This window comes from Heterodontus francisci, chromosome 13 (assembly GCF_036365525.1).
Source record: "Heterodontus francisci isolate sHetFra1 chromosome 13, sHetFra1.hap1, whole genome shotgun sequence".
Classification (NCBI taxonomy): domain Eukaryota; kingdom Metazoa; phylum Chordata; class Chondrichthyes; order Heterodontiformes; family Heterodontidae; genus Heterodontus; species Heterodontus francisci.
The window spans coordinates 110,034,547-110,047,951 of NC_090383.1; the positions used below are offsets into that span (position 1 = coordinate 110,034,547).

At 39.3% G+C, this 13,405-nt stretch overlaps 1 protein-coding gene across 3 annotated transcripts in view; it reads right to left on the minus strand.

Moving 5' to 3' along the window:
- Positions 1–13,405, minus strand: part of cnsta (consortin, connexin sorting protein a) — a 95,744-nt gene that overhangs the window by 24,592 nt on the left and 57,747 nt on the right. For all 3 annotated transcript variants that reach the window (XM_068045410.1, XM_068045407.1, XM_068045409.1), the window contains 3 exons: positions 12,612–12,723; positions 9,179–9,200; positions 3,683–3,776 (listed from right to left, as the gene is read on the minus strand). In XM_068045410.1, coding sequence (XP_067901511.1) covers positions 3,683–3,776; positions 9,179–9,200; positions 12,612–12,723 — 228 coding nt within the window. The remainder of the gene's footprint in view (positions 1–3,682; positions 3,777–9,178; positions 9,201–12,611; positions 12,724–13,405) is intronic.

The window sequence follows — 13,405 nt, forward strand, 5'->3', positions numbered from 1 at the left end:
ACACCATTCATCTCTAAAAAGGAGAAAATAAAATCACTGACCTTGGCGTAAATCACTTGAGCCATATGCGAATGTAAAGAAATGCTTTCCTTTTTGGTTACAGATTTTACTGACTAGTTAAATTGATCTCTCCTGACCTGATGTTTTGCTCATAGATGACTGACCTGCAGCCGCTATTAAACTAAGTTGCTGAAAATGAAACCAAACAAGTGACATCTGATCCAGCAAACAAAGGAACTCTAATCATCACTGACGATTTGGTAAACAAACCCTACTCTGTTTAGTATCAAAATAGAACTTTTAAAAAACTGACCTTTTCCACTATCCTCAGTTTGCTGTTTTATAATAAAGATTTTTTAAAAACTAGAGGCTGTTGTGTGCACTTCGTAGAAAATCAAAATAATCGTTACCAAAATTAAAGCCCATGTGATGAAAGGGACAGTGGCAATGTGGACACAAAATTGGCTAATGGACAGAAAACACAGATAGTGGTGAATGGTTGTTTTGCAGACTGGAGAAAAGTGGTCCCCAGGGGTCAGTATTAGGACCTCTGCTCTTTGATATATATTAATGACCAGACTTGGGTACACAGTACATAAATTCAAAGTTTGCAGATGACATGAAACTCAAATGTAGTAAACAATGTCTATGTCCTCCTGAAGATTGTCCTCAGAGTGGTGAAATTGGAGATGAGTCTTCAGTAGATATAAAACATAAAATAGGACTGAAAAGTAATCTTGGCTTGGTGGTCGTCAGCATGATACAATTTCAGGATCCTATTTCTTTCCCTCAGGCCACGATTAACTCTCTAAATGGCAGTGAAGGGGAGAAAGAAAGCAAGGCAGGTAAAATCAGCAAACCCATAGCCAACTGTACAGGAACTTCTCCCTGCCAAAAGGACATCTGTTGAAGAGCAGCAGCATCTCAACAGATGAGGCATGCCAGTTCTGCATTATTACGCTAAATTACTAAATAGGCAACTCCATTTTCAGAAAATGGAGGAGATTCCTTCCATGCTCAGACTTGCACCTCTTCCCCCAAAGAAAGACTAGACCCTGATTGAGCAAGTTTGGAATTAGGTTCTTCTTGCATGCAGGTGGTGGTAATAAAATGACCTCACTTCAATTACAACTTAAGCAACAGTGCAGGATATCTTGCATCAATATTAAAAGTTCTATCAGCCCTTTCTGCACTACACAAGAAACAGCAACTCATTGATTTTTAGATGATAGGTCGCTGGCATCAAATTACAATCTATATTTAAACATCTGCTACTTATAAATTACAATAGAATATTAACTAATGCAACTGAGCACCTTAGCAAACCTAGAAATATGGCAGGATTCCTAGTGAGATTCTTGCTAAATAATAATTTGGCAATATTGAAAAAGATGCTGGATAAAAAACATTAAATATAATTTAACGCAACTTTTTACATTGCCTATTATAGGCAAAAGCCTGACTAAACAGTCACAAAGTGTGTATAAAAACACGCATGCATAGAATACAGATCTCCTCACATATGTAGAACCGCCACTCTAAATTATTTTAACCGGTTGATCTGTAAATAAAGTGCAAAACATGCATGATGGTAATGCTTTATAGTATCTGACAATGCTGGAATTAACACAATTAAGCCAGTGGACAGCTTTGCTTATTATTTATACACTTGGAGGCATTTTATAAGTCAGTACTTTCTATTTTATTCATGTTATTGGGGGGTGGGTGGTCTCAACTAAGTAGGTTACAATCTGCAGCAGGTGGTTCAGACAGCAACACAAAAAATGCTTGGAATTTCACAAATAAATTAGCACAAAAGGCTGAAGGGATATAAATTTACATGTAAACTGAAACAGCAAAATTCTTGAATATAAATTAAGTTACAAAATAGGACTTCCCTATATTTGTGATGGTTTTAAAAGAAAGCAAGTAAAAAGGTACAATCTGTTATCTCGGCGTATGACGTTGAACAGTAATGATCTAATGCAGCACCATAACATTGGGGTACAGATTCAAAATCCTTCCCTTCCCACTTCTACTTTATTAGATTCCTAATCCCAGCAATGCACAACAGCAGCTAATCATTCTTCACAATGATGGGAGAAAGCAGATCTTTTGGCATTCTTACAGTGGCACAGGTGAAGACTTGAGCGCAGCTTGCCCACCATGGCCTGTTGCATAAGATGACTATTAGCTGTCCAACATCCTTTGTCCCCCACCCTCCCTGGCCCAAAAAATAGATTTTATGTAAATGCCCAAATTTTGGGCCAAGATCTCTTTTTGGATTACTTTTCTCTTGCATGCTACTCTTCCTCTGTCACGCATCACGTGATAACTGAGGGGGCAGGCACATTTGTGCAGCAATACGACACATTAGCAGGCAACCAGAGATGTACAAGAATGGTGACTCTCTCTTCAATGCCCCATTCCTATGTGAAATAAAGAAACTAATCCTTCCACTAAAGTAACCTATTTCAAGATATAACGTATACATTTTGACACTTCTCCATGTTAACACATACAATGGTTTCTGATAATCTTATTCAGACAATGGAAATAGCACAACCTCACAGCACACTTGTCCTGAGGTCTTGAAAGTTTCTATATAAATGGCAGTCGTTCTTTTGTTGCTCCTGCATGAGCCACATGAGTGGCACCTTTAACATAGCCCTGAATTCCTCTCAAAGACTACTGTTCTTTCATGGGATGCGAGCATTGCTAGCAAGGTCATAATTCATTGCCCATCCCCAATTGCCCTTGAAAACGGAGTGGCTTGCTCGGCCATTTCAGAGGGCAGTTAAGAGTCAACCACATTGCTGTGGGTCTGGAGTCACATGTACGCCAGACCAGGTAAGGACAGCAAAATTCCTTCCCTAGAGGACGTTAGTGAACCAGGTGATTTTAAGACAATCGACGATAGCTTCATGGCACCACTACTGAGACTAGCTTTCAATTCCAGGTTTTAATTGTACTGTTCATTGTAATACAACAGGAATTTGATCATCCCTGTGTACTTTTCTTGACTCAAGAATCCAGCTCTGCATTATTAATTTTTCACTGGAAGGTACTTACAGCTCAATAAGGGAAACTTGCTCATCAGCCATTATAGACCAGTGTGTAAGGAAGTTTAACAAGATCACAGGCAAAGTGAAGCAAGTCAACTGATAGCATAAATAAAACCATGTGCTAATATTTTTCTTAACTTCCAACGTTAAAAATATACTGTTCCAGAGTGGAATACCATTAACAAAACTTGTGCTTAAGATCTCAGTAGCTTTTGGATATAACCAAAACCATGATTTTTGTTAAGTATATAATTGAGTTTACAACAACAAAGTTGCAGTCACACAGGTGGTTAGAAAAGGGTGAAGGAATTTACTAGATTTAACTCTACTCAATGTAATTGAGGACAGACAGTTTCAAGGTATTGTGATTTCTGCGTGTCCATAATTAAGAGCCAATGCAACATGTTTTAACAATGGGCTACATAACTCAACGATTCACAGAAAACAGTGATTATTAAGCATAGGGCATTGAAAACAAAAGGGCAGTTAATGTAAAATGCTTACTGCCCATACTCTAACAAATGAGTGCTTTTATGATCTCGGTCACAATCTTCAGTTCTTCACTAAACAAAGATAATTTAAGCAAATATGAAAAGTTTCAATCATTCCACACTTACTTGAGTGGCACTCCGCAGCAACTTTTGTGCAAGTACCTCCCTCTGAAGGGAAATGACATTCATTTTTATAGAAGCACTCTGCTAATAAAGAAATCTGAAACATGAAAGAATATTTAGGCTTGCAGCAGAAATTATCACATGTATTTCTCAACATTATCATCTCACCAACCAATTTTGTGTGGCCACTGATATAAAAAGACTTCAGTTTGGTTCTTTGAAGAATGTTTCCAGATGGTAAATACACCTCACTGCAAAAATTCAACCAAATGTCTTTTCGGTTATGCAACCTTCAATGTCGTAAATTGGGTCATTTTAGGCTGTCATTTCAACAGGTTTTAAGCTACAGTTTCAGTCGATACAGCAGCTGCTCTACCTCCCTAAAAATGCAAATCTACAAGTTATTTTTTATCTCTCTGCTGGAGCCTGACACACATGGAAAACTATCATGTTTAAGTCAGCAAATGGGTAGACCTTCTATTTGCCTGATTTACATATTTTTCCAAAAGGACATAATCCACTTCTGGACATTGAGAGAGTTTAGATGCTGCATTCGCAGCACTGACAAAAGCCAGTGGTTGCTGGGGCCATGAAGTTTTGAAGACTGACATTGATTGATTTTTGTTAGACAAAGCTATCGAGGAATATGGAGCAGTGGTTGTTAAATGGAGTCGAGCTATGCTGTCAGCCATGATCTAATAGAACAGGCTTGAAGGGCTGGATGACCTATTCCTGATCCTATGTTTCCAAATACACAGAACAATTCACAGCATTAAAACTTCCAAAACCCAGACCGCACACAGCAATTTGTATTAACATTAGAGATGCATTGTAGGTTGAATGCCAACACTTAACTTGGTCATTGATGATGTTTACATTAATTCAAACTATAAAATAGAGGAGGAGTAACTAGTTAATCTGGACTGTATTCAGGTCAAAATCTTGAGATTTCTCAAAACATGGCCCAATAGCATCATGTGACAGTGCATTTCAAATACATTTTGTCCCAAATTATGAACAGGAGTCGAACACCTTTTGCACCCCGCAGCAATGTGACTGACTCTTAAATGCCCTCTGAAATGGCCTAGCAAGCCACTCAGTTATATCAACCGGCTACGAAGTCTAAGAAAAAGGAATGAAACCGGACAGACCACCCAGCATCAACCTCGGCACTGCAAAAACTATCGCCGTTCCTTCACAGTTGCTGGGTCAAAATCCTGGAACACCCTTTCTAACAGCACTGTTGGTGTACCTACACCCGAAGGGCTGCAGTGGTTCAAGAAGGCAGCTCACCACCACTTTTCCAAGGGCAATTAGGGATGGGCAATATATGTTGACCAGGCAAGTGATGCCCACATCCCATGAATGAATATGAAAAAAAGGATCCTTCACATGCAACCAGATGATTCAAAGCACTTTACCAAGATAGTGGACCAAAGTGAACCCATAATGAGAAGGATAAGGAAGAGAGAATGGAGGAAGTGGGTCAAAGCACAGTTGAAGAGTTTCAGAGTAGCTTTGAAAGTTGGAAGGGGTTCAAAAGGACAGAGGTAACAAAGTGGGAGGTGAATGGGGAGCAAGGTACAGAAGGCAGGCGCATAATGGAAAAGGAGTGACCGCTGATGATACAGCAGAGAACAAGGTGTAGGCATATGGGGAGTACACCTGGATACATGGTTGAAGGAAATCGCAGAGGTAAGGCTGGGAAAGGTAATGGACAATTTGAAGTTGAGGACAAGCATCAGAAAATCCCTATTTACAAGTTGATGAAAAAAAACAGCAGCCTTCCTATTCTTTACAGTAGTCAATACATGACACATTAATTGGCTTCTAAATTAGATCTCAACAAACAAAAGAACGTGCACTGATCTACGATACTCTTTCAATTTTCCACTGCCTCAGAATTAATCCATGCGTCTTTGCAGTGGAATGCGTAGCGTCATGCTGACAAGTAGGGTGACGATGAAAAAATACAAACCGAAACTGAACAGTTAATAAAAATTGACTTTGCCTTTTTTTTAAAAAAATGGATAATGCTGCAAAAGATGGCCACATATGTATTCAAACACTACCACACTGTCTGTTTAGAACAAGGATGCCTAACTAGGTTGAAAGGTGTCAAATTACATCCCCCCATCCTTAAACATTCCTGAACTGCAACAATTGTTTATTCCTGTCTGGCACAAAGGTAAAACGGGAAAGGTAGCCAAACCATGGCTTACAAGGGAAATTAGAGATAGCATTAGATCCAAGGAAGAGGCATACAAATTTCCCAGAAAAAATAACAGACCTGAGGACAGGGAGCAGTTTAGAATTCAGCAAAGGAGGACCAAGGGATTCATTAAGGGGAACATAAGAGTACGAGAGTAAGCTTGCGGGGAACATAAAAACTGACTGTAAAAGTTTCTATAGGTATGTGAAGAGAAAAAGATTGGTGAAGACAAATGTAGGTCCCTTACAGTCAGAAACAGGGGAATGTATTATGGGGAACAAAGAAATGGCTGACCAATTAAATGCATACTTTGGTTCTGTCTTCATAAAGGAGGACACAAATATCATACCAGAAATGTTGGGGAACACAGGGCTTAGTGAGAGAGAGGAACTGAAAGAAATCAGTATTAGTAGAGAAATGGTGTTGGGGAAATTGATGGAATTGAAGGTCGATAAATCCCCAGGGCCTGATGGTCTGCATCCCAGAGTACTTAAGGAAGTGGCCCGAGAAATAGTGGATGAATTGGTGGTCATCTTCCAAGATTCCATAGACTCTGGAACAGTTCCTACAGATTGGAGGATAGCTAATGTAACCCCATTATTTAAAAAGGGAGGTAGAAAGAAAACCAGTCAGCCTGACGTCGGTAGTGGGGAAAATTCTAGAGTCCATTTTCAAAGATTTTATAGCAGAGCACTTGGAGAACAGTGGTAGAATCGGACAGAGTCAGCATGGATTTACCGAAGGGAAATCATGCTTGACAAATCTACTAGAATTCTTCGAGGATCTAACTAGCAGAGTTGATGAGGGACAGCCAGTGGATGTGGTTTATTTGGACTTTCAGAAGGCTTTCGACAAAGTCCCACATAAGAGATTAGCGCGTAAAATTAAAGCACATGGGATTGGGGATGGTGTAATGCGATGGATAGAAAATTGGTTGGCAGACGGGAAACAAAGAGTAGGAATAAACAGGTCTTTTTCCGAATGGCAGGCAGTGACTAGTGGGGTACTGCAGGGATCTGTGCTAGGACCCCAGCTATTCACAATATATATTAATGATTTAGATGAGGGAACTAAATGTAATATCTCCAAATTTGCAGATGACAAAACTGGGTGGGAGGGTGAGTTGTGAGGATGATGCAGTGAGGCTTCAGGGTGATTTGGACAAGTTGAGTGAGTGGGCAAATACATGGCAGATACAGTATAATGTGGATACATGTGAGTATCCACTTTGGTAGCAAAAACAGGAAGGCAGATTATCTGAACGGCTATAAACTGAGGGGAATATGCAACGAGACCTGGGTGTTCTCTACACCAGTCGCTGAAGGTAAGCATGCAGGTGCAACAGGCAGTAAAAAAGGCAAATGGCATGTTGGCTTTCATAGTGAAAGGATTAGAGTACAGGAGCAGGGAATGTCTTGTTGCAATTATACAGGGCCTTGGTGAGGCCACAGCTGGAATATTGTGTGCAGTTTTGGTCTCCTTATCTGAGGAAGGATGTTCTTACTATAGAGGGAGTGCAGTGAAGGTTTACCAGACTGATTCCTGGGATGGCGGGACTGACGTATGAGGAGAGAATGGAGAGATTAGGATTATATTCACTGGAGTTCAGAAGAGTGAGGGGGGGATCTCACAGGAACCTACAAAATTCTAACTGGACTTGACAGGGTAGATGCAGGAAGGATGTTCCTGATGGTGGGGGAGTCCAGAACCAGGGGTCACAGTCTAAGGATATGGGGTAAACCTTTCGGGACTGAGATCAGGAGAAATTACTTCACCCAGAGAGTGGTGAGCCTGTGGAATTCGCTACCACAGAAAGCAGTTGAGGCCAAAAGATTGTACGTTTTCAAGAAGGAGTTAGATATAGCTCTTGGGGTGAAAGGGATCAAAGGATATGGGGGGGAACACAGGAACAGGTTACTGAGTTGGATGATCAGCCATGATCATAACGAATGGTTAGAGTGGAGCAGGCTTGAAGGGCCGAATGGCCCACTCCTGCTCCTATTTTCTATGTTTCTATGAATGGGTTCTACTGAAACAAAGAAGGTATGAAGTGGCAACATCATAACTGGATTATTCTCACCCTGGGCCACTGTGTGATCACAATGGCAGAGACCCCAAAGCATCTCCTACGAGAATCCGAGATGACAAACTTTTAACTTAAAAAGGCAGTCCTCAAAGAGACAGAGAGGCATCCATAAAGAAGCATCACCAAGAAGCTTGTCCAGTTAAGGGCTGGGAGAAATTCCAACAAGCCAGAAGAGAGGCACCCTGCTGTGAATTCTACATTTCCAACTTACGCAGCAGTGAACTGAAATTGATCCGGTCTTCAAACCAAATCTTTTCACCGAGAGAAACCTACAAATACCTCAGGCCTGCAACCAACTAGAACTTGACTTCCGAGAGAATTCAACAGGTTTACCATGAACCCCAGAACTCAACCTCACTTTAAAATCACTTAGCCATTTTGCTCTCTGTCTCGTGGGTGTGCAAGCAAGTGCACTATTGGATGCTGTTCTGACAATTTCGGGATAAGGCATATTGCTCAATAAATCATCAATCTTCTGTTTAAACTGACAAGCAAAACTGTCGCTGTCTGTTTATTTGACAAAACACAAAGGGGTTAAACCCTAATCACAAAAAACACTTAAATAAAAGCAAAATACTGCGGATGCTGGAAATCTGAAATAGAAACAAGAAATGCTGGAATCACTCAGCAGGTCTGGCAGCATCTGTGGAAAGAGCAGAGTTAACGTTTCGGGTCACTGACCCGAAACGTTAACTCTGCTTCTCTTTCCACAGATGCTGCCAGACCTGCTGAGTGATTCCAGCATTTCTTGTTTCTATTTTATCACAAAAAACACTTGTTGCGGTCAGGTGGGAGTTGAACAGTGGGAACCACCCATAACCCTCACCACATGGTTGTAACAATAGCCTTTAACATATCCTTTCAGAAAAGTTAAACTCATTCCTACCAAATAACAAAAAATGTATAGGTATTAAAAAAGACTGCATATTAACTTCAAATATTAGATGTCATTGCACCATTATGTTAGTGGATGATCATGCGGTTCAAGTAGCCAACCACAAAAACAATCTGTAAATTGCTGTTGCATTGGTTCCAAAGTTGTGTGCACTCCACTTGCCTGGCACAGGCCTACTATTTGTTCTCTGTTCCACCATCAGTGGCTGCTCCTTTTCCCATTGTGTTCCTGCCTTTTGCACTTCTTTCCTCACACACCTCCAATTTGTAATGACTACCATTTTCTCAAAAAATTTAAAATTCTTACCTCATTTACTGGAATATTTGGCCTGAAAGAACAAAGATAACTCCATAAACATTAATTTCACAAGTAAAGTTTCTCAGAAAGTTTCAAAACACTGAATGCAGTCACTTTCCCAGCATGATTTGGGTTACAGCAAAACGTGTTATGCTCGTTATTGCACAACTGGGTAAATGTTCCAATTAAAGCATGTACTGTACAGGAGAGATATAAATTGGTGCTGATGGCACTGGAAGACTGTAGCATTTCTGGCAACTTTTATTACAATGATTTGGGTATAGGCCGAATGGAGTGGTGTTGAAATTTGTGGACAACCCTAAAATAGGAGGTACTGTTAACTCTTTAGAATACCAAGGGAAGCTGCAAAGTGATATTAATAAAATGGGAAAATAAGCGAAAATGTAGCAGGTGGAATTCAAACTCAGTGTGAGATGATCCATTGAGACTGTAATTACTACCAAAATGTAAATAGGTTTGGTGTGGCATACGAGCAGAAGAATGTGGGGGTACAGGTTCCACAGGATAGTAAGCATCTCAGGTTGATAAGGCCATTAAAAAAGCAAATGGAATTCTAGGTGTTTTCACAGGAGGTACAGAATATAAATGTCAAGAAGCAATGATCAGCCTATATAAAATTCTAGTGAGACCTCCGACGGGAGTACTGGGTGCAGTATTGGGCTGAAAACTATGGGGTGCTCCTGGCATAAAAAATTACAAGTACAAAGACATACTTGAAAAATTCGGTCTTTTTCTCATTAGAACAACACAGATTACATGGCAATATGGTATAAGTGTTTATCATGAAAGAATGTGATGGGGTACATAGGAACAGACTGTTTCCAGTCTAGTTTCTAGAATTAGGGGTCAGAGATAAAATATTAAATGAAAAATATTCAGAACAGAACGAAGGAGAAACTTCTTTACACAGTTGAGAGACAGTGGAGTTCACTTCCAGGACTAGTTGTAAAGGCAGAAACTGTGTCAACATTCAAGAATAGATTAGATAGGTGGATGATGCATAACGGAATTAAAGGGTATAGGAACAGGGGAGGCAAGTATGATTAGACCCATTCGCTCACATGTACAAGTTTTATCACTGACAATGGAATCAGCATATTGGTCCAAAATTTGAGGTCAGCAGCAAAGCGATGGTGTCACTGCTGACCTTGAAGAAAGTTGTCCACAAAGATCAAGCAAACTGTGGCATTGATTTCACCTTTCCTGAGGTTAGTTTGAATCTGGCACCAAGTCACAGGGATCTCCAGACATCTAGCAGCAGTGATGTTATCAAGCAGGGTAAGTAGGCAATCACGGCAAAGAATACTCAGATCGGAAATCAGGAAGCAAAATGTGATTATCCTTTCCTTTTTATAAATTTGAGAACAAAATAACAATTGGGACACACATCAGAGGCTGCTCCATAGACTTAAATAAAGATAACTATGGAATTCTAATGGAAATAATTGACATTGCATAAATATGAAACTAATTTTCCAAGGCCAGAGAGGCTTCTCAGCAGTAATTATGACTTGGTACGCTGTTAAAAACCCAGCTATACCTCATTAACAGTGATATTGCACAGTAAACGGGGAAGTTCTCATCAGTTCAGTGATTTCTAAAGATAGTCCTTTTCAGGACTTCAACAGTGAACCCTGTGGAGGAGTAGGGAATCACTGTCAGCAGCTTCTGGATTTCTGCGTTTAACCGTGCATGTGCTGATGCCACAGGCTAATCACAGCGAATGTTGACAGTTCCACTGTCACTACAACCAAAAAAATACGAGTCAATGTCTGCCAAGTGTCACAATTTCCAATTCACAAACTCCAAACATCTGTAGTGATAAAACTGCATAAAAAAAACATTGTGGTCTTAAGTATCGACTCAAAACACAACTTTCTCCCCTTGCTTACCTGTTTAAACTATCCCTTTTGCATGCTTTTAACCTGTTTTTGGATTTGTATCTTGGAAATCTTTCTTTCACCTCAACTTTCTACACTTTCATTTCAACTCGTACTCCAATTAAATGTGTTTTTCTCACTATCGTTGGTCTGCATTTTTCTTGTTTTGCTCATTTGTTTTCCATTCCTCTTTTTATAGCTTGTTATTCTTGGGTTTGTTTTTGCATGTTTTTGATTCCATTTTTGTCCTCTGCATTGCTTCTAAACCTCATACTGACTCATAGTGCATTTTCCGTAAAAGCCAAGGCAACAGGCAAATGAAATGCACTAAAGTGAACCTAAGGAACATAAAACAGCCAACATATTGGCTGGTGAAAGGTGCGATTAGTGGTCAAGTCCCAGACAGCTGTATGATACATATCTAGTTCATATCTTTTTAAAGCCCACCAATCAAATACAAAAACAAAAATGATGTCATTATTTCATATTCAGGACAAAATCTATTTTTATGGCTGTCAAGCAAACAGCCTCAAACTTAAAAAGATAAATTTTTGTTTGCGGTTGAAAAGTATTCATCCAAGAATAGCTTAAAATTAAGAGTCTCACTCTCAATATTCCCATTACAAGGAATATTTGTTTTTGTCTACTTATGTATATTGTTTGAATATTTGTTAAAGAGCAAACTCAGTGGAGAAAGAAATTGGCGCACAGGTCAGTTCTGAATCTTTCAAAAGTACATATATTTATTACACACTAACTAAACTGTAATTCAGCTCAAGAATTTAAGGTTACAATAGATTTCCCACAGACAGCACTTAAACTTAAAAGGGACATGCCAAATTACAAGCTTAACATTGCAACAAAGCTCCAGATCAGAAACCAATGAGAAAATAATAATAAATGTCAAAATAAAATTAAAATGCTGCAAAGATGCAATAGATTCAAAAGTTTCTGAAAAAGATAAAAGACAGGTTAACATTTTGGGTAAGCTTTGATGAAAGTGCTCGATCTAAAATGCTTACACGCCTCTCTCTAATGACGATTCTGGATCATGTATTAATTTCCAGAAATTTACATGTGAGATGATCAGCAATGCTTATTTGCATCATGGATAGTAAAACATTTGTATTAATATCAATGTTGGAGTTGCATTTTTGCTGAAAGGATCACAAGAAGGCAGTATGTTGTTGTCCTGCTCCTGTCACAAGGTTACAAGTCATCACTCAGCATATAATCACAGACTTGCCTCATACAAACGGGAGGACTTCCTTTTCATTTCTTAGAGCAATTTTGTTAGAGCTGAATCAATATGGCATTAAGGACCATTTCTGATACTGGGATCAGATCTAAGGATAGGAATGAACCATGGATCAAAGATTTCCCTTGGTTCACTTTGTGCATGTAATTAAAACATCACAATCCCGAGTTTAGAGCATGCCAATTTCCAGAAATAGACAACAGAAAGTTACAAAATTGCATTGTTGTAACATTTTACTTAAGTTTATATCTGCTGATAATATAATCACAAGTATTGAACTTACCTAGAGTGCGATGCACAGAATTCTGTAAGCTTTACTATCTTGTCATTATCTAAAGCTTTTACAGACCTCCCTTCTGAAGTCTCCCTTGTGATTGCTGCCTTCTGCTTCACTTCTGCAAGACAAGGCGTCAGCCATACAGTAACACTTCCCAATAAAATTCATGTTTCAAAGCCTTGGCCATTAAAATTGTCCATATGGGTTTAACAGGAATATAATGAAGTGGGAATCAAATTCATCAGCCATCCAGCCAGAACATGCGCACAGTGGCACTTAATCCCATGTGTCCCTCCTTGGTTTTCACAGCAGTTAAGATTTTGTTGAATGTGTGTTTCAAACGAAAGCTTTTTTTGCACTCTCGCCTGCCTAAATGGTCTGCAATTGCCCATCAACAGCAATGCACTGTGAAGTCAAATTGCAAGACAAGGGTGATAAGCAAGTGACAATAGTAGCAAAATGCAAGATGACAGTGATCAAAAACGAAACTGAGAAATCACCATAGACTATAGAGTATATAGAGTATGACGTGAAAATCAAAAAATAGTTACGTTTATACCACTGTAGACACTGGAGGTCACTAGAATCAAATAGTCAAGTTATAATGTACTTTTTGCATACCAGCAGCTGTGAATTCTGCAGAATACAGTCAAGAGTCAAACCATCCCTCTCTACTTAGAATAAGCCAGAATAAAAGGAAACCCAGTGGCTGTTTTTCATCAAAATTCTCAATTCAGGATTGCACATCCACTGATGCAATACATAACACGCCACAACAACTACTTCCATTCATCTTATAA